The 18,075-nt window shown below is 40.1% G+C and overlaps 1 protein-coding gene across 1 annotated transcript in view; it reads left to right on the top strand.

Annotated features, from left to right (window-relative positions):
* The window catches only part of KCNH5 (potassium voltage-gated channel subfamily H member 5), a 153,860-nt gene that overhangs the window by 26,677 nt on the left and 109,108 nt on the right, over positions 1 to 18,075 (top strand). Inside the window, exons 5-6 of the mRNA XM_065684377.1 lie at positions 13,726 to 13,841; positions 17,666 to 18,058. Coding sequence (XP_065540449.1) covers positions 13,726 to 13,841; positions 17,666 to 18,058 — 509 coding nt within the window. The remainder of the gene's footprint in view (positions 1 to 13,725; positions 13,842 to 17,665; positions 18,059 to 18,075) is intronic.

Below are 18,075 nucleotides of genomic sequence, written 5' to 3'. Positions count from 1 at the left end.
TGTGAAAGAAACAGCCTGTTTGTGTCCTTTATTACTGGTCAGCCATGACGACTACGTAGTGGTGGACATTGTAGATTTACTTAGCAGCTGCTGGTGATAGTGTTTGTTGTGATGTGCCTTGCTCTCGTCACTGAAGAAACCATGGCCAGACCCACAGCTTTCTACAAGAGAGAACTGGGTGGGAAAGGTGGAGGGGATATAGAAGCATCCTCTGCTTTGGTTTAAGATGTGTCTTGTGTTAAGTTCACATATATATTACTTTGGGTAAAATAGTACACATTCACATAAAGAAGGGCATTTATGCTACAGCATCTACATCCCATCTTCTCTTGTAAGCTGCCTTTTAGCAATTTATTCCTTGCTATATGTTTCTCTTTGTGCTTGTAGAAGGCTTAATTTCTCACCGAGAGCTGTATGTGCTCAAAACCGTCCTCCTTAGAATAAACTTGGTGTCATTTGAATGCAAGCAGGATTTAAACTATTTTCTTATGGTCTAGATAACACTTCTTGTATGTGTTTGGATAAGTGAAAAGTAGATTTATAAAGGCAGACTTAAAATAAAATGAAAGGCCTCTCTTTGGGCTAAGAACGAATACGAGATTCTTTAGTCTAGAGAGTATCACCTGTAAAGTTAGAAGACCCTGATATAGGATATTGTAAGTCATCATAAGCTTTGCTGCCTCTACAGTTTAGTTAGCAACCTGCAAATGTTCCTTTAATTCACTTTCTGCTCCAAAACAGAATTCTTCTGCCTGGAAATAATTTAGATATTTTAGGATAAATGCCAGTTAATTGAAATGCTTTAACTGTAGAGGTCTGAAAGCATGGAACCATCTCCTTGCTTGTAGTATATATAATATTTAGTTGGAGCTCATCAAGGAAAAAACTAGTCATTGCAAGGATCATTTTGTAGGATTTCCTATTTGATGCTGACTGGGGAGATCAAGACGTATCTCACATGGAACCAGCCCCTAGACCCTCTTCTTTCACCAGCTCTGTCCCACTTTTTGCAGTATGTAGTTGCATTAAGTGTGTGCTTGCAGCAGGAGAGGGAAAACAGGCTGAAGGTGGTTCCCAAATGCAGAAATGATGAGTTTTGCCTCCTTTGGATTCTTGGCCTGGGAGATTTGTACTTGGCTGTCTTCCCTGGGGAGTCAGGGATGTGCTGGGGGACTGTCTTGTAGTTGAGGAGGAGCAGAATCCATCTGCCATCCATTATAGGAACAATATACATTCCTACAGGAGAGAGCAATAGCTGTGAAGTGCATAACTTGTGTACTGCTGTTCTCCAGTGAAGGACATTATTAGTTAAAATGGCAGGTCTTAATGATGGACATTGCAAAATATTGTCATCAGCAGCCAGAGAATTTTGACTGTGTGGTTGAAAAGTGCTTACAGTACAGCCACATCTCTTAAATTTCTTTAAGGCATATGATTTGAGTTTTAAGTGTGTTTTGATTAGAGCGTTGATTAACACTGATCTATATATCCAACAGGCCCCATAATTACAAACAAAAAAGCAGATTTTTCTTCTGCTTTTGCATCAATTAGAGCTTGTATTTTATATTTTATATATATATATATATATATATATAAATAATGGTATTTGAATATTTGCCCCATTTTACTACAAGGTTAGGAAAACAGCACTATTGTATTATGCTTTCTATTTCAACTGGGTGGATCTACGGGATCCCATGGCACTGGGATCACAGTGTTGTTTTGTCAGACATAGTGCTGTGAGAGATGCATAATTCATTGTCCCTGTAGATAGCATTACAATGTGCTTAGAAGCTGTTGGGCCACTTTCTGAGTTATGCGATTGGTAAATATATACATTACAGTTTAGTGGAGAATTTTTAAACTTTCATAAAAAGCATTCCAGTAAAATATTGTTGTTGAGTTCTGGGATTTGTCATTGAAAGAGCTGGTTTTCTTTTTTGTTGGTTTTTTTTTAATTTTATTTTTAAGAGAAAGATGAAGGATTTTTCTTCAGAAATTCTGCCAGGACTATGCAATACATAATACATAAGTAACTATGCTGCAGATGAGTTACTGTCTATTACTTATGGGAGCAGTAAATTTGAGATAAAAAATTCAACAGAAATAAAATATTGATGTCATTATGCAATAATCTCTCAGTACCAATATATTCTGCACTGTTCGAAGATATGTTGCTTTGTTGGGAAGCTTCAGTATATCATGCTCCCAGAAGGCACAAGGATTTGGTATTTAAGTCATAACAATGGGTGTACCTACACTGCAGGGTGCCTGTGTGTCCTGGCTCCTGGAGATAAATGGTTGGGTTGCCAGATCTGCTTGCAGTAGCTGCAAAGTGGTCAGCATCTCATGTAGACCTTGCAAGGGAATAGCAGTTTTGGGGAACAGGGAACACTGCTCTGGTGCTGAGGATGCTCAGTAGTGTTGAGGAGCTCTTTGTATTTGTGGAAACAGGACATAAAATAATTATCTTACTACAAAGCTCATGGCAATGGAGAGTTGGCATTTCTTTTCCTAAACTGAGCTTAAAAATATGCTTATTTAGAGGCTCAGGACCAAAAAAATACAGTTGACACCACAGGGATGAGCCCTGTGTGAGTGACAGATGGTGTGTGTCTCTGCCTACCTGTGCGCTCGCCGTTTGCTGTGTTAATGCTGTCACGAGGGAGGAGGGGGCTTTGCTTGCAGGAGGGAGTAAAAGTAATGAAAAATTTTCCTGGGTCACCCAGGAGACTCGTTTTGCTGCAGTTCAGAAAGCTGTTGAATCTTACTGGACTGAAAGGAAGACTGGAGAAAAGGGATATTTAAAACCTGTCTGCCTCTAATAAAATATAGTGGCAGAGATCAAAACTCCTGTTTTCTGAGAGGGTAGAGTCAGTTTGGCACAAAGGATTTGACTGTATTGTTTTCTTGATTGCTATATGGCATCTATTATCGCTGGGCAATGTGTGGGAGACCAATGATGAATAGCAGTGTAACACTGACCAAAAAGTAGTGTTGTATCCTTGTAATGGAAAACTACTTGGCAAGTGTCTAATAATTCAAAAGTGTAAAAATACTCTAGCGTCTCAATAGAAGCAGTGAAGATGATAACAGAAGGAAACACGAGCCACCTGCTTGACATATTTGCTCCACTTTACTAAGTGGGTAAAGATGCCACTGGCAGTTGTGCAGGTCTGGAGGTAGGGAGAACACTCTCTATTGGCTTGGTTTATGGTTTGTAATGTTCCAGCTCTTGAGTTGGTGACTGAATGAGCTGCAGATGGTAGCAGCGTGGAAGGTGTGAGAATTAGTGATGAGGCAGAGGACGTGACAGGAGATGATGGCTGCACTTTGTGGTCACTGAGACGATGCCTTATTTTCCAGAGAAGGAGCTGTGCTGTTTGTCTGGTCTCTCTTTCTTTCCTTCCCCTGCTCCTCTTTGGTAATACATTTGCCTGATCTTGATTGAGTACCAAGTAATAGGTACTGAATAGGTATGCCTGTAGTGGCATAGGTCCAGATCCCCAGGTGTCCTGGCTGAATGCTTTACACAAGCAATAGAAGACCATTACAAGTGTATGAAAGAGTGCATTATGTATTTTCTTTCAAAGAATAAATCCCAAAGTATCTGTTTTTTTAATGTTTGTACCACTGTAGGGTCACAGTTGGATGCTTTTATCAGCTTGCTGTGCTTTTATTCCGTCTTTATTCAGTGGCCTTTTAAAAACATCTGAAGACTTTCAATCCCTACAAAGACACACAGTGGTAATAATCTTATTTGTCAGAAAAAAAATAAGCCATTTTTCTGGGCCCTAACTGTTAGAAAAGCAAATGGGCTACTTGAAATGTTAACACCATTTGAAGCCAGGAATGCTGTAGATGATATTGAACTCAAAGTTTAAGGATTGAAAAAAACCCCATCATTTTTTGGCTAATAGTGGAGTTTCATGTAGTTGTGCAGTGGTTTTATTCCTTTTGTTGTCATCAGTAAAGAAAGAATGTGTCCTGTAGGTAAACTTGCAAGTTTTTTTTCAGCTAGGATTCTCACTGGTTATCTTGAGTCTCTTTTGAGTGAAATATCATGCTTGTCACCTGCTGGAAGTGATTGGGAAGAACTGGTGAATACTGATGGGATGCTAAATTAGGATGCAAAGATGTGTTAATGAGGCTTTTACAACTCAGAACCATGTGCTGTTAACAGACGGGATCGGGAGATTGCACAGTAGTATTCTGAACTTGTGGGTTGTTTTATTTTTTCATTGTTGGGGGGGGTTGTTGGTTTGCTTGATGTTTGTTTGTTTTTCTTTTGTTTGTTTGTTCTGTTTTTTTTTGTGGCTTTTTATTTTTTCTTTCACTTGATCAAGCCAGACTTTGACAATCAAGACTGTCTGGGACAATGCTGTAATGTTCCCAGTGATATAACTCTCTGTGGTTATATAACTCTATGTAATGATGCAACTCTATCTCGGAGTGTGACAGGGCTATAAAAAGTGTAGTAGTTGCAGAAATATGCACTTATGCTTGCTAATCCTTGCTAAGCCTATAATTCTGATCCATTTTTATCTTTAATAAGTGCAAGTTATTAAGCATATATAACTAGTTGCACATGGGAACTTTTTTTCTTGAGGGGGTATCAATCCTGGTGATAATAGAAAAAGGTAGGTGGAAGGATTAGAGCATGAAAATGAAGTTTCTACCTTTAGCTGAAGCACAGTGTACCCTGTTGAATACATCACCTTGACAGTAATCCATAACAGTAATTTAACAGGTCACAATTTGGATGTCTTTACCATGTTTTTATTGCACTTTTCCATGACTGTAATAACAAGGGTCTTGGCGCTATAGAGGCTCACTTGTTCTGGTTCTATTTCCTATTGCTCTGATCTGCAGAGTTTCAACCCCCAGTGCCTTCAGGCACCAAGGAGATCACCTCCTCTTTCTATTCTCCCCTGGGTCTAGAGTGCAACATCTACGTAGGTCTTGAAAAAGGACTTTGTGGGGGATGACAAGAGAAGTGGTCATTTGCCAGGACATGTGTCAAGAGTCTTCCAGTGTCAAGAGTAGATGACTCCGAGGAATGATAAAAAAGAAATTCCATTGAAATAAAATATAACCCTGTGAGAGACTGAATTAAATGGGAAGCTGATCCTTAAGGCAGTAACTGTAGATGGATATTCTTTCTGTGTAGAAAGCTGAACACTCATAAACCATATATAAAATGAGCATAAATATAGTAGAGCTGGAGAGTTTTAGAGTCTAATTTCTATATCACAGGGCATTACATTTCACTAAATTACTCCCCTGCTGAACCCATGAACTTGTAACTAAATCATGCCCTCCAGACAAATATTCACTGTTGACCTACAAGTCTGAAGAGACTGAGGACTCGCCACATTCCTTACTATTTTTCTTCCTTTTTCATTGCACTTCTGCCTTTAAAAAAGTGTCATATTTAAATTAACCTTGCTTCAGCTTCTTGCAGTAGCATCTTATGCATTTTTTTTTCCCCACTATACTAAAAAAGTCCCATTAAGGCACTTGCACTTCTAATCAAGTCATTGCTCCACCTTCTGATAAAGTAAATGAATTTTGCTGCTTAAGCCTCTGCCTAGCCTGAATTTGGAGGTCTGGTGGTGGCAGATCTGCAGACAATTTAGCTGCACTTTAATCTAGCTCATTGGCAGCAGTAGGGATGAAGCCATGGTGTGATGGATTTCAGCCTTCCAGGTTCCCAGTCAGTTTCTGTGGTCAGTGCTGTAGCCAGGTGTGTTCACAGCTAATTCCTCAATATTGCCGATTGCTCAGCCTCTCCAAGCTGTTGTATAGCCTCTCTTATGTGTTGTATATCCAAGTAGGCAGCTTTTTTTGCCAAAGCAAACCACATACTGAATTGCTCATCTACTAAGATCTCTGGAATCTTTTCAGAACTATTTTGTATTTGCAAAATGCATTTCCCCCTTCCATGCTGGAGATACAATTTGCATTGCTTTTGCCTAGATACCTGATTTCCATTTAAAGCTCGTTTTAATGGCACATGCCGAGTTATCAAGCACATCATCCTGCATGACTGCCCTCACTACTGATTAACATTCCTCTATTCTTCCTATCATCTTGACATTTCATCGGTCATTTTATAATGACTTTCAAACCATAGAGAAAAGCACTGAATAGAAGGGAACCTGTCCGCTGAAGGTCCAGAAGGCTCTCAGTAAAAATTTTTTACTATTTTCCACTTCTCCTTGTTAGGTATCTGGCAGGTAGCAAGTTCTTCATACATTTAACTTGTAATTCACTGAACTGTGAAGTCTCTATATTTTGTTGTGTCAATTCAGTGAAGATTACTGTACAAGAGTGTTTGGTCAGCCTGTGGCTCTCAGGTGGTTCAAATGCAGTGCCAGGATGAGCTGATATTATATGGTAAGCATCGTGGCTGTTCTGATTTGGGAACTGTTGGGTCCTTGGCTGCAGGTGGGAGCTGTCCTGGTTTCAGCCACAACAAGAGCAAACCCAGGGCAGCTTCTGAGGTTTTCAGGTTGGTGGTCCACGCTGTTGCCCAGCCCAGCCCCAGCAAGGTAGCGCTAGTACAGGGAGCCCTGGCTCATGTCTCTCTGGCATACATCATACATACACTGCAGCTCCGGCTGGCTGTGGCATTTAGCTTTCAGCTTTTTCTGTCAAGATGTTTGGCTGTCTTCCTGAACCAAATTTATACACTTATAAAATAATGAAATTAACATTGTGGGGCATTTTACATCATTCTTTGCTGACAGCCATTATTATGTTCCTTTCCTTTTCTTTTTTATTAAGCATATTGAAACTCAGATCAACTTTTCTCTCACTTTGCCTGGGACTGAGATCAAGCTGAGCAACCTGTAATTATTTGGGTCAGCCTGTTTGCCCTTTCTGCGTATGAGTGAAGAAAGCCTTTTGGTTGTACTCTGGGAGTTCTTTAAAAACTTTATTGTTACGGTAATAAATCTGGCCAGAGAAGGACTTTTTCCATATGTCTTTAGCTTTCCGTGTCCATTCTCATAAGCCATAATTTCTTAGTCACTTGTTTATTTGTTACGTTTCCATCCCTGAGTGCTTTGTTGCATGCTGTTTTTGCTTTCATTTTCTAGCAGCTGCCTTCCTTTTGACCCTGAGCCTTTGGCTGGTGTAGTCCTTTTTCTTTAACCATTGAATGGTACCATTTTGCTGACAAACTTCTAAAAGGCAGTTGACTGACATTTGCAGAACTTGGTCTTTTTTGTTTGGTGTGGTGGCAAATTTGCACTTTTTTTTTTTCTTATATGCTTGTGGGAATAAGCCCTTGGTGGCCCTATGAGTGTGTGTGAAGTTTATCTGTAGTTGCAGAATGGGAAATTTAAGAAGTTGATCACTGTAAATTTATGGCTATGTCAGAATTGAATTTAAGAATGCTTCGTATACCTAATGTAGCCTAGTGGTATATAAATCTTAGCACTTTACATCAGTAGATCTCAAAATGGCTTGCAAAGTAGGTCATTAGCATTAGCTTCATTATAAGGAGGACAAACTGAAGCTCAGAGAGATAAAGTATGTCCAAGAGTACCTGTTAATTCTTCATCCATTTTGAGCTCCCCAGTATTTGCAGTGGGTGGATGGTAACTGGGAATACAACATGGAGCTAGAATGGAGGTCAGATGTGAAAACTATCCCAAGAGTGCAGTGCGTTATCAGACAGTGCAATACATGGAATTTCAAATCAGGAAATTTATCCTAATATTTTGAATTACATTTGAGTAGACTCTGTGGTTCTTCAGTTCATAAATAGTTTTACTGCATCATGGGAGTGATTGAGATTTGTTTGACTATTATTCTATTTATTCAGGAATCCCATTCATTCCTCTCTCTCCAGTAAAGCAAAACCAGGATGATTAAGTTTTTTGAAGAGATAATGAGCTCTTTCAACCATACTTTACCTGCAATAAAGAGCAAACAGCCAGCTATTGTAATGATTTTACTGTCTGAACATCTAGAAATAGTTGAGATTTGTAGATGCTAACTATTTATGCAAAAAGATGATCCATGTTATCAGTTGAATGCTATACTACCTGAGTGTTGCTAGTTCTTTGCTTTTGTGGCTTAATCATAGAATATATATTATTTAAACCTTTTTTATGTCAACCATTTTGTTCTCCACTGTGCGAGGAGAACAACCACCTTTCCATGGTCTGGAGGTGTTCTTTATACTCCTGCAGGCAGGAATCCACATGAGCAACACCGTAATTGCCCTCTGCAGTTGTTTTTCATACACAATATAATTCTTAACCCAAGTGTTTTCATTGCAGTCTAAGACATCGGATAGTTCCCTGTTAAACTGATTTAAAAGACACCATTATTTCTGATCCTTTTAAGACCAGACAAACCTTGACAAAAAGGTTAATTGCAACCCAGTAGAGCTACACTAATGTTTTATTAGGGAGAACTAGCCATGTCTAGATATTTCAGAGCAAGTGCACTATAAAGAACATTAACATCTCGCCTTGAGATTTTAAACTCTTCATAAACTCTGATGTATGAACATAGCTTTAAAATAACATAACATAGTTTATGTACTAGAGGTTTTTTTACACTTTTTTTTTTTTCAGCCTGGCTGCTAGCTCGGTGGCTAAGTCTGTATTCAGACCTGTAAACAGATCCAATCAGAGAGATTGCAACTTTTCAACTCTTAATTGAATTTGAAGGGGTTTGTGTCTTGAAGATACTTATATTTGAAACTATTTGCTGTTATCTTTGAAGGTATTGGGTGTGCCTGTTGACTGCTGATGTTCGTACGGGGAAGGTGTCTTAAACACTAGTGGAGCAAAATTAATTTAGTACTCCCTTTTTTGTCTTTTTGGAGAAACCTTTATCTCAGCTGTTGTGTGAAGTATTCCACTAAGTCACTCCCAGCTCAGCCCCACAGAGGGCTGTCAAATTGGTAGCCCAAATTAGAGCATCAGAATATCTTGTAGATATAAAATAATTAACTGTGACTAGAATGTATGGAGGAAGAAAAAAACAAGTATGCTCGCAAGGGTATTGTTCCAGCTGGGCCAAGGCAGAGACTAGTTCACATCTATCAGAATGCTTGCCATATTCAAATCCTATTTTCGTAACTGTATGGAACTGTTAAACCTTCATCTTCAATTTATTGAGAATGTGGGAATTTTAATTTGAGTAAGGGATCAAACCAGGGAAATATTTTGCTAGGCTCTTGTTCAAAAGCAGACCTTTGTTTTGAATCATGAGAATGAATGCAGATCATGAAGGTGGTGTTTTGGTTTTTGTTTTTATTTTAAAACAGGGTCACAAATACTTCCAGTTTCATCCATGGATCAGAAAGTAATTAAAGAGGACCAGGGGAAGCAATCATTTTATGTGTATGTTATTCCAGAGTTTTACTTCAAGGTAGTTAACGTCTTTCTCTGAAATACCCGGTTGAGCTTCTTGTAAGGAGAAGCCGCTGCTGGTCCTGATTTGGCATGTGAGCTGACGATGTTGCTCTTGTCCTAAGAATTTGAGTGCAATGGTGCAAGTTCAGGGTATTATTTTTCAAGTGATGCCTTGGAAGAAAAACACAGTCCAGATAAGCTGAAGAGAGCATCAGCAGTGTTGCTTTTCCCTCATGTTTTCCTCCCTCTCTTACACCTGTTATTTGTGCTCCTCCTTAACTCCTTCCAGATAGAAAGTATCTATGAGGACAGGCAGTCACTAATACATGGGATAAAATTGTCATTCTTTTCAGTTCTCTCTATAGAGGAAAAGAAGGAAGAATCGTTTGAAAAAAAACATTGACAGCAGTGTGCAGCTATGCAAATTTTGCCTGGTCTATTTAAACATACACATTGGTTTTAAATATAATTCTGAACTTATCTAGTCTACAACAAGGTCAAGAAACAGAGGAATGTACTCTATACAGATTATTTCAGACACGAGGAAGCCTGTATACATTTTCACCTTCCCACTCATATCCCAGCAACTTGCTGTTGCTATGTTTTTAATTCTCTTGAGTTGTAAATAGAAAACAAAAGGACGTGGTACTTTTTCACACCATCGTAGATGGATAGATTGGAGCAGGTAGAATAATGCTCAACTTTGTGCTGAATTAGAAAAAAAACATACTAGTGTATTCTGTTCTTCCAGTGTCCAGAATCATGGCATTCACAGGGCTTAAAGAAATGTGAAAATGTGAAGTCTCTAAATGAGGCTGGAAGGGTTTTTGCAAAAGGTCTGCTCTAGCACAAAGCAAAGCTTTGGTCCTGGTGAACAAAGAACACAATGAAATGGTTTGTCTTGTGAAAAGAAGAGGTCAGACCAGATGAGCAGAGTGGTAACCTTGAATACGTCTTTCTTTCACATAACACTGATGATCTCCTCAAGGTAGAAAGAGAGTATTTGAAAAAGTCATAGTTCTTCCTTTCTTTTTATTTTTACAGCAAAAGAATTGTCATTGTTTGATAAGTCTTGCTTTTCCATCTCCTTGTGGTACATCTTCCCAACTTCCCCAGGCTTTCTGTATTTGTGGTTAATATTTTTCTTACCAAAGACAATGACAAGGGGTTTCTCACCAGTTTTGCTTTTACGAGAGGAGAGGTATTTTTAAAACCCATATTTTTGTGAGTGGTCTCAGTCTGTGAAGCACCATAGGAAAGGATTTCAAGAGACTACATGAAGCCATCTCCTATTATTGCCAGCCCCTCGCTCTTCTCCAGATCCTCATCTAATCACTGTACAAATCCATGCCCTAAATCTCAGAAAAAAAAGTAAACATTGAATCATTAACCATCAGCCATCAAAAAGGTCACAGAATCATAGAATTGTTGAGACTGGAAGGTTCCTCTGTGGTCCTCTTGTCCAGTCCCCTTGCTCAAGCAGGACCCCCTATGACCAGTTGCCCAGGACAGTGTCCATACAGCTTTTGAGTATCTCGGGGATGGAGACTCCACATCATCTCTGGGCAACCTGTTCTGCTCAGTCACCCTCACAGTGAAACAGTGTTTTCTGGTGCTCAGACAGAACCTCGTGTTTTGTGTTGCTCCCATTGACCTCTGGCCCTGTCACTGGGCACCAAAAAGCCTGACACTGTCCTCTTTGAACCTTTCCTCCTGGTATTTATATACATTAATATCTGTCCCCCACCCCTGAGTCTTTTCTTTTCCAGGCTGAACAGTCCCAGCTTTCCCAGTCTTTCCACATAAGAGAGATACTCCAGTCCCTTAGTTATCTTTGTGGGCCTCTGTGACTCCTTTAGTATGTTCATTTCTTTCTTGTGCTGGGGACCCCAGAACTAAACACACTACTCCAAGTGCTGGCCTCACCAGTGCTGAGTAGATGGGAAGGATCAGCTCACTTGACCTGCTGGCAGTACTTTGTCTAATGCAGCCAAGGATGCCATTTGCCTTCTTTCTAGAATGGGCATATTGCTGGTTTGTATTCAATCTGGTCCACTAGGACTCTCAGGTACTTTTCTACCAAGCTGCTTTCCAGCTGGGTGGCCCTCAGCACATCCCAGTGCATGGGGTTACACCTCCTTAGGAACAGGACTTTGTACTTCTTCTTGTTGAACTTCATGAGGTTCCTGTTGAAGTAGCTGACAAAGCTGGGATGTGACAAATGAAGGTGTTTGGGACTGAATCCAGCAGTTTGGCTGTGGTGGTTTTAGCTTTGGTGAGTGCTACTCAATCAGTCTTGTCTCAGCTCTGTGGGGCAGGGTGAAAAAGGAAAGCTTGGGGAATGGCCTGAATTCATCCCCATGGACCACAGGGAAGTGTCTTTCCAAGGTAAGAGGATACTGAGTGTGTGCACGTGTGTGTAAGTGCCTGCCTGGAGCCTGGAGCTGGGTGACCACCTTCCCAGAGGAGAGCTGCTCTTTTCCTCTCATTCTTGCAGTGTGCTTGTAGCATGCCAAAAGCAATCAGCTGGATGCATGGTGGCCTCCAGCAGTTACGAGAAATGTCGAGGCAGAGCTGCCACGGTGCTGTTACCATGCTCAGTTGACTTTTTGAAATCAATGGCTAAGAACAGTTCTGACTTTTGTCTTAGAGCTGTCTCTTTGCCACAGTTTCATAGACAATTAGGAAAAAGAAAGCCACATTTTTTTGATCCTACAAATTAATAGTTCATACTCAGATCACTATAGTCTCTCTTGACCTTGTTTAAATACAGAAAGTACATGTTCCTAATTGGATATCCCTGTTAGCTCAAGAAGCAGAAGGCATATCCAAAGTTCACATTTAAGGCTTAGATGTGAAAAGTTAATAAAAAACTTGATTTTTTTTTTTTTTTTACCTTTTCCCAGTGCACTTTTTATGTGCACTTTTGAGGTCATATATAAATAGCCTGACACAAATGCTTTGTGCTGAGCTGGTCGTGGGTCATGATATTTAGATCTGTTTTGATTATTAAAGGATGAACAATGGATTTACATTTGTGTCACCAAGATATATATGTGGTAAATTGCAAAGCCAAATTGTAAACTATTGTATTCTTGAAGTTTTATTGTCTTGTCTGCTCTATGCTCTTAATTTTTTCTACCGCAGGGCTTCCTTTAACTTTCCAACTCCATGACTCCTACCAGACAACAGGCATTTAAAAATAAACCTAGCTAACAGGAAACACAACATTTCTATTTCTCAGATGTGACATTTCCCCCAGTTTTCATACTCAGCATTCAAGTTAAAAGTAAAGCCTTCTCCTGAACCCATTTCCTGTCTATAAGTTGACATTTTATACACACCTGTGTACTAAAATACCAGGTTATACCTGCCGAAACTGAGTGTTGAGCGTATCCTTCGGTGCTCCTGGGGAGCCATTTCCTTCCTGTTTTCCTGCTTAACACCAAGGTGCTACACTGTTTAAACCCCTGGTGTTTTCTTTGCTACTGTGGGTCTACATCATCCATTGATGCATCACTCCAGATGTCATGTTTGAGTGTTTCCCCAGCAGGAACGATGTGATGTCACATTTCCAGGTCGATGCTGCCATCAGTAACAAACTCTTTCTAGATGTTGCACAAAAAATTCTCTAGGGCCTGCCCAGTGTGTAGGTCTCAAGCTACCATTAAGGCAGCTGTTTATCATTAGTTTAACAGCTAAATCTATTTCTTGATGCCATTTAAAATCTAGAACTTAATCTGTCTTTAAAGTCTTGATGATTTTTATTTTATTTTATTATTTTTTTTAATTCTGAAGCGTTGCTGTTGATGCAGTCCTGAATTTTGCTGATTTTGGTTGTTGTTTTTTGGTTTTTTTTTGTCCCTGAAATCTAGTTGGGGTAAGAAACAGTAAAGACTTTAGGATCAGACTTATGGGGCTGCTCCAGTGGCCCTGAATCAGCAAGAGCCTTTCTGTAGTTGGGGAGGATTTTACTTCAGCAGGATTTACAGACTTGGGAATACTTTGCATTAACTTCAGTGGCTTAGAATTAGCTTTCAGAAGCATAGTAAGTCCCCAGAAGGCTGAAAGCACAATGTGATCCCTCTAACACAATGTCTCCAAAAGGCAGAAGAAGGAACGAGCCAGAGCATTTTGATTTCACTAAGATTTACTTGTAGTTGCCTTGAAGCAGGAGTATTTTTCCTCTTTTGCAAGTCTTAAAGCCTGGAGTCTGATGCTGTTCTGTGCAGCCATTTAGAGTGACTATTCAAATCTGAGACTTAATATCCATGAACATGAAGGAGATTTACTAGCAATGAATGAGGTCTGAGTACTTCTGACAGGATTTCCTTCTTCCCTGCAGGTTGGACGAAATTTGCTCGGTTGACGCGGGCCCTGACAAACAGCCGGAGCGTACTGCAGCAGCTAACGCCGATGAACAAAGCTGAGGTGGTGCACAAGCACTCCCGGTTAGCAGAAGTAAGTGGGACAGATACCAGTTTGCTACTTTTGTAACGCAGGAAGAGATGGGGAAAAAAGCCCTAATACCCATTAAGAAGAAATATTTTTAAAGGAAAATATTTCCCAACCCTGATGTTTTTCAGCTGCCCTCCTGCTCATCCTAAACAGCGCTATGTGCCAAGCCCATGTTTCTGGGACAGGTTATGCTCTTTCAGTCATGAAAACAGTCTCCATAGGTAATTTTTACCTACATGGCCCTATTTCTGTGGATGCAGTTCTCAGTTTGCTGCTTGTTGCTTAACTTGGGGTGCACAGTGTGCTCCTCTACAAGCTGTTTCACAGCAACATGGAACAGAACTTGACATCCTTGAGCCCTGTGGGCGGTTGCTTACTCTCCCAGGGAAATGTTTGATTAACCTGTTTGGAAGTATCCCTGTCTAGGTCCATGGGCTTGTGCAAGGCACACTGGCTACATATATTCCTTAATCTCAACTTTCTTGCAAAGTCATTCCTGCAATATTTTTGCTCATCATTTTTTTCTTCAAAACTGATGAAATGAACTCTTTGGCAGGTTGCAAACATCTCCTTAACAATGCAGATGGTGCAACAAGTGAATGCCTTCAGGTTAACTCATGAAACAGAGGTACTGCATTCATCTTCATGTCCACTGGTAATGAAATATATATGGGTCAAAATATATGATCAGAATATATGGTTTACTGAAAATGACAGCCCTAGACACATCATGCCAGAGAGTTCGTTTTGGGTTTGATGCTAAGAATTAGTAGCAACTTTAAATGCTTTGGGGTTTTTTTCATTCCCTTTATGGCTTTAGTGGGCTTCAATAATAAAGGCACTAATTAAAATCAGAATGGAAACCCATAGTTTTCAGGTGTTCGGCAGTGTGGTATTTTTCCTTGAATTACCCTGTACCAATAACTTGGATGACTGCTGAAGCTACTCTCACATCTTGCTTTTCTAATTCATGACATTTCAGTGTTCTATAAATCCAGTTATATCCATTATTGGTTTAATGTAAAGAAGGGAAGACTGGAAAAGATATGGTAACATTATTCAAATAAGTCTAAAGCAGTTACATAGAATGAGGGAGGAAATTGTTCACCAAGACCACTATAGCTAAAGTAATGGCATTAAGTCATGGCAAAGAAGATTTAGATTAGGCAATAAGAAAAGCTCAGGTAAGGGAGAAGGTTGTACTCAGGAACAGGAGGGAGAAAGTTGCTTGAAGAGTGTGCAGTCTTCTCTTACAAATGGCTTAGAGCTGCAAACTGCTTTCTAGGCAAAGTGCTGTGAGGAATGCAGACCGAGTGGAGGTACGCCATCACGGTACAGGCCTCACTGTCTGTACTCCTGTGTCTGAGGAGAAGCATTGTCACAGTTCATCCCTTGCAGTACTGCCCACTTTCATCAGCCATAACTATTATCAGCCATTTTCATTAGTTGTCGATAAGAATAAGGCAGAGAGTCTGATGAATGCAGCTGATTAACACGATATTGTGTATTCTTTAGTGGTTTAAAATTAAAAATTCATGCAGCATAAAAGAAATAATCATTATAGTTCAGTGGTCTCCACAGCCACTTGCTGCCCACTCACCATGTCAAACTCGGCATGAAATTATGTTAAGAATACTAATTATGCTTTTACAGTATCATGGGTACTCCTAAACACTCCACCACTGGAGGCATAGGGAACTATCAAGCATATGTTCATTATATTTGGCTTGAGCCCTAAGTAGCTTTTTATTCCAGCTATAGTGAGGCTGTTTCCAGCTTTTGCCCCAGTGAACAAGGCAGGGAACAAATCGGTCTGGAGAAACTGAGGAAATAAGTCCCAGTCCTGATTTATCATGCTGATAAACTGTTGACCACAGATGAGCCCAAAGACATAATTGGAGATAACGACCAGATTATGAGTCAAAGCTGAAACAGTGTGTTAAATGCAGGGTACTATTTTGGCACAAAGGCTGCTGTGAAAAAACTCCTGTATTGATCATTGCTTTTATTCCAGGGAAGGACTCATCAATCCACCAGCAAGTTCAGTGCACTCCAGTGGCCAGCTAAACCTTTCTAGTTGGTGGTTATAGGGACACTGTTAGTGAGCCTTGCCCTGGTCACTAGGGAAGGAGCACCTGAAGGTTGATATTTTTATATTACCAGATGTTTGGCATCTGTGAGGGTCTCTGGCAAGTGCCATTAGGACCACGCTGCTCAGTGTGCAGTGCTATTCATCTGGAGCTCAACACATTGCTTAGTGTTACATCGAAGCTGGTGTGATATGAGGCTGTTGGCAAAGGGAGCAGCCATGGTCTCCTGGAGGTCTCTGCCACACTCTCACTGCTGCCTCTGTGGTGGTCTAGTGGTTTTCTTGCCACAGGATAATTTTTGCAATTCAGCTGACTCTGTAGAAAGCAAATTGCTAACTGATGTAACGATAAGTTAGTTTTTCATCATGTCACTTTAACTGACTTGCTTTACAGGTCTTGATTGCTAAAACTGACTTTATGGATGGTGGGATCAGGTAGGCAGAAGCAGGTTTGCATCACATGAGGTTACAGTTTGTCACTGGGCCAGATTAGGCATGGTGGGAAGCCACATCCTCCAACACAGAATGAGAGGGGATGCTGTTCTCCCTTGGTGATTTCTGAAGAGCACATTTTCAATAGAGCCAGACTTTTACTGTCTGATCTCAGTGACAGCTTTCTCATCTCAAAAATAAGACTGCAAAGAATTAAGGGAGAATCCCTATGTATGATATTTTCATATTCTTAGTTGTGCTGTTTATTCAGAGCCATTTAGTCTTCTTCATCGAGGAAGAACCCTGTGTTTGATCATTTTTACATATATAGGACTGTGTTTTGCAATCTAACTGTCCCTGCAAACACGGTGCATCAGCTCCAGTATGGGACAGGTACAGGACTGAAATGAGTGTTAAAGCTGCTGGAATGGTTTGTTTTATCCCATACAGTCTTGAGATCCCCCAAAGTAAAAGGTGTTATTAGTTCCACAATACACATGAATCTTTCAATTGTCAGTGCAATATACGGCCACGTTGTTTATTCCTTTGTGCTTTTGTTTCTTGTCTTGAACTGAGATAAGAGGTAATTAGATTAGCTGGGAGGAATGTCTTAAGTGAATTTCGTTTGGTTTCTATGAAACGTTTCCAGTTCCACATTTTACAAAAGTGCGCTTGTAGGAGATTATAGACATGCAAAAAAGAAAAGTAATTACAAGAAATAAAAGAGAAGTCACTAGTGATATTGAGCTTGTAAGAGCAACAATGTTTTGAAGAAAATGAGAAGGAAACATGATATTGCCAGGGTGTTTGGACAAAATTGTGCATGCAATGCTTCATTTTAGAAGGAGGTCAGCCAGCAAAGTTGAAGTCTGGTTTACCTTTGATATGGTATTGTTCTGGCTCAACAGTGGTTTGAAAAAGAGGTCAGTCATGAAGGATTAGTCTTGTAGCGCTTCCAAATATGGATGAATACACATACTCATAACTGCTGGGATGTCAATACCCACAACCTGTTTATGGAACCTCTCTGCCCTTGCTATTGGGATGGTTTTCAATTCTGTCAGTCCATATCAAAAGCCTCCCTTTTTGCAAGAATTTCATTAGATGCTATGCTGCTCCCATGCACTGAGTGATAGCTGCCTCCACACACTCTAAATAAATCACATCATTTAGAACCAGTGGGTTGACTTGCAATGTCCAGCGAACACAGTCCCATCTTTGTGCTGCTCCTTACAGAAATCCGTAAGACCACTTATTGGAGTATATTAATTGAAATCAGTAACGTTTGCTTTTCTGTCCTTTACAGGTTCTCCAGCTGGGATCTGATATTCTTCCTCAGTACAAGCAAGAAGCTCCAAAGACTCCACCACACATTATACTACACTATTGTGCTTTTAAGACCACTTGGGACTGGGTCATTTTAATTCTAACCTTCTACACAGCAATTATGGTTCCATATAATGTCTCCTTCAAAACAAAACAGAACAACATTGCCTGGCTTGTGCTGGACAGTGTCGTGGATGTTATTTTTTTGGTTGACATTGTTTTGAACTTTCATACTACCTTTGTTGGCCCTGGTGGAGAGGTTATATCTGATCCCAAACTCATAAGGATGAACTACCTGAAAACATGGTTTGTGATTGATCTTCTGTCCTGTTTACCGTATGACATCATCAATGCCTTTGAGAATGTGGATGAGGTAAGCGATTGTAGTTT

Source organism: Lathamus discolor, chromosome 6, assembly GCF_037157495.1.
Source record: "Lathamus discolor isolate bLatDis1 chromosome 6, bLatDis1.hap1, whole genome shotgun sequence".
Taxonomy (NCBI): Eukaryota; Metazoa; Chordata; class Aves; order Psittaciformes; family Psittacidae; genus Lathamus; species Lathamus discolor.
The sequence above is the reverse complement of the archived record's forward strand: the minus strand, read 5'-3'. Positions and strand labels throughout refer to the sequence as shown.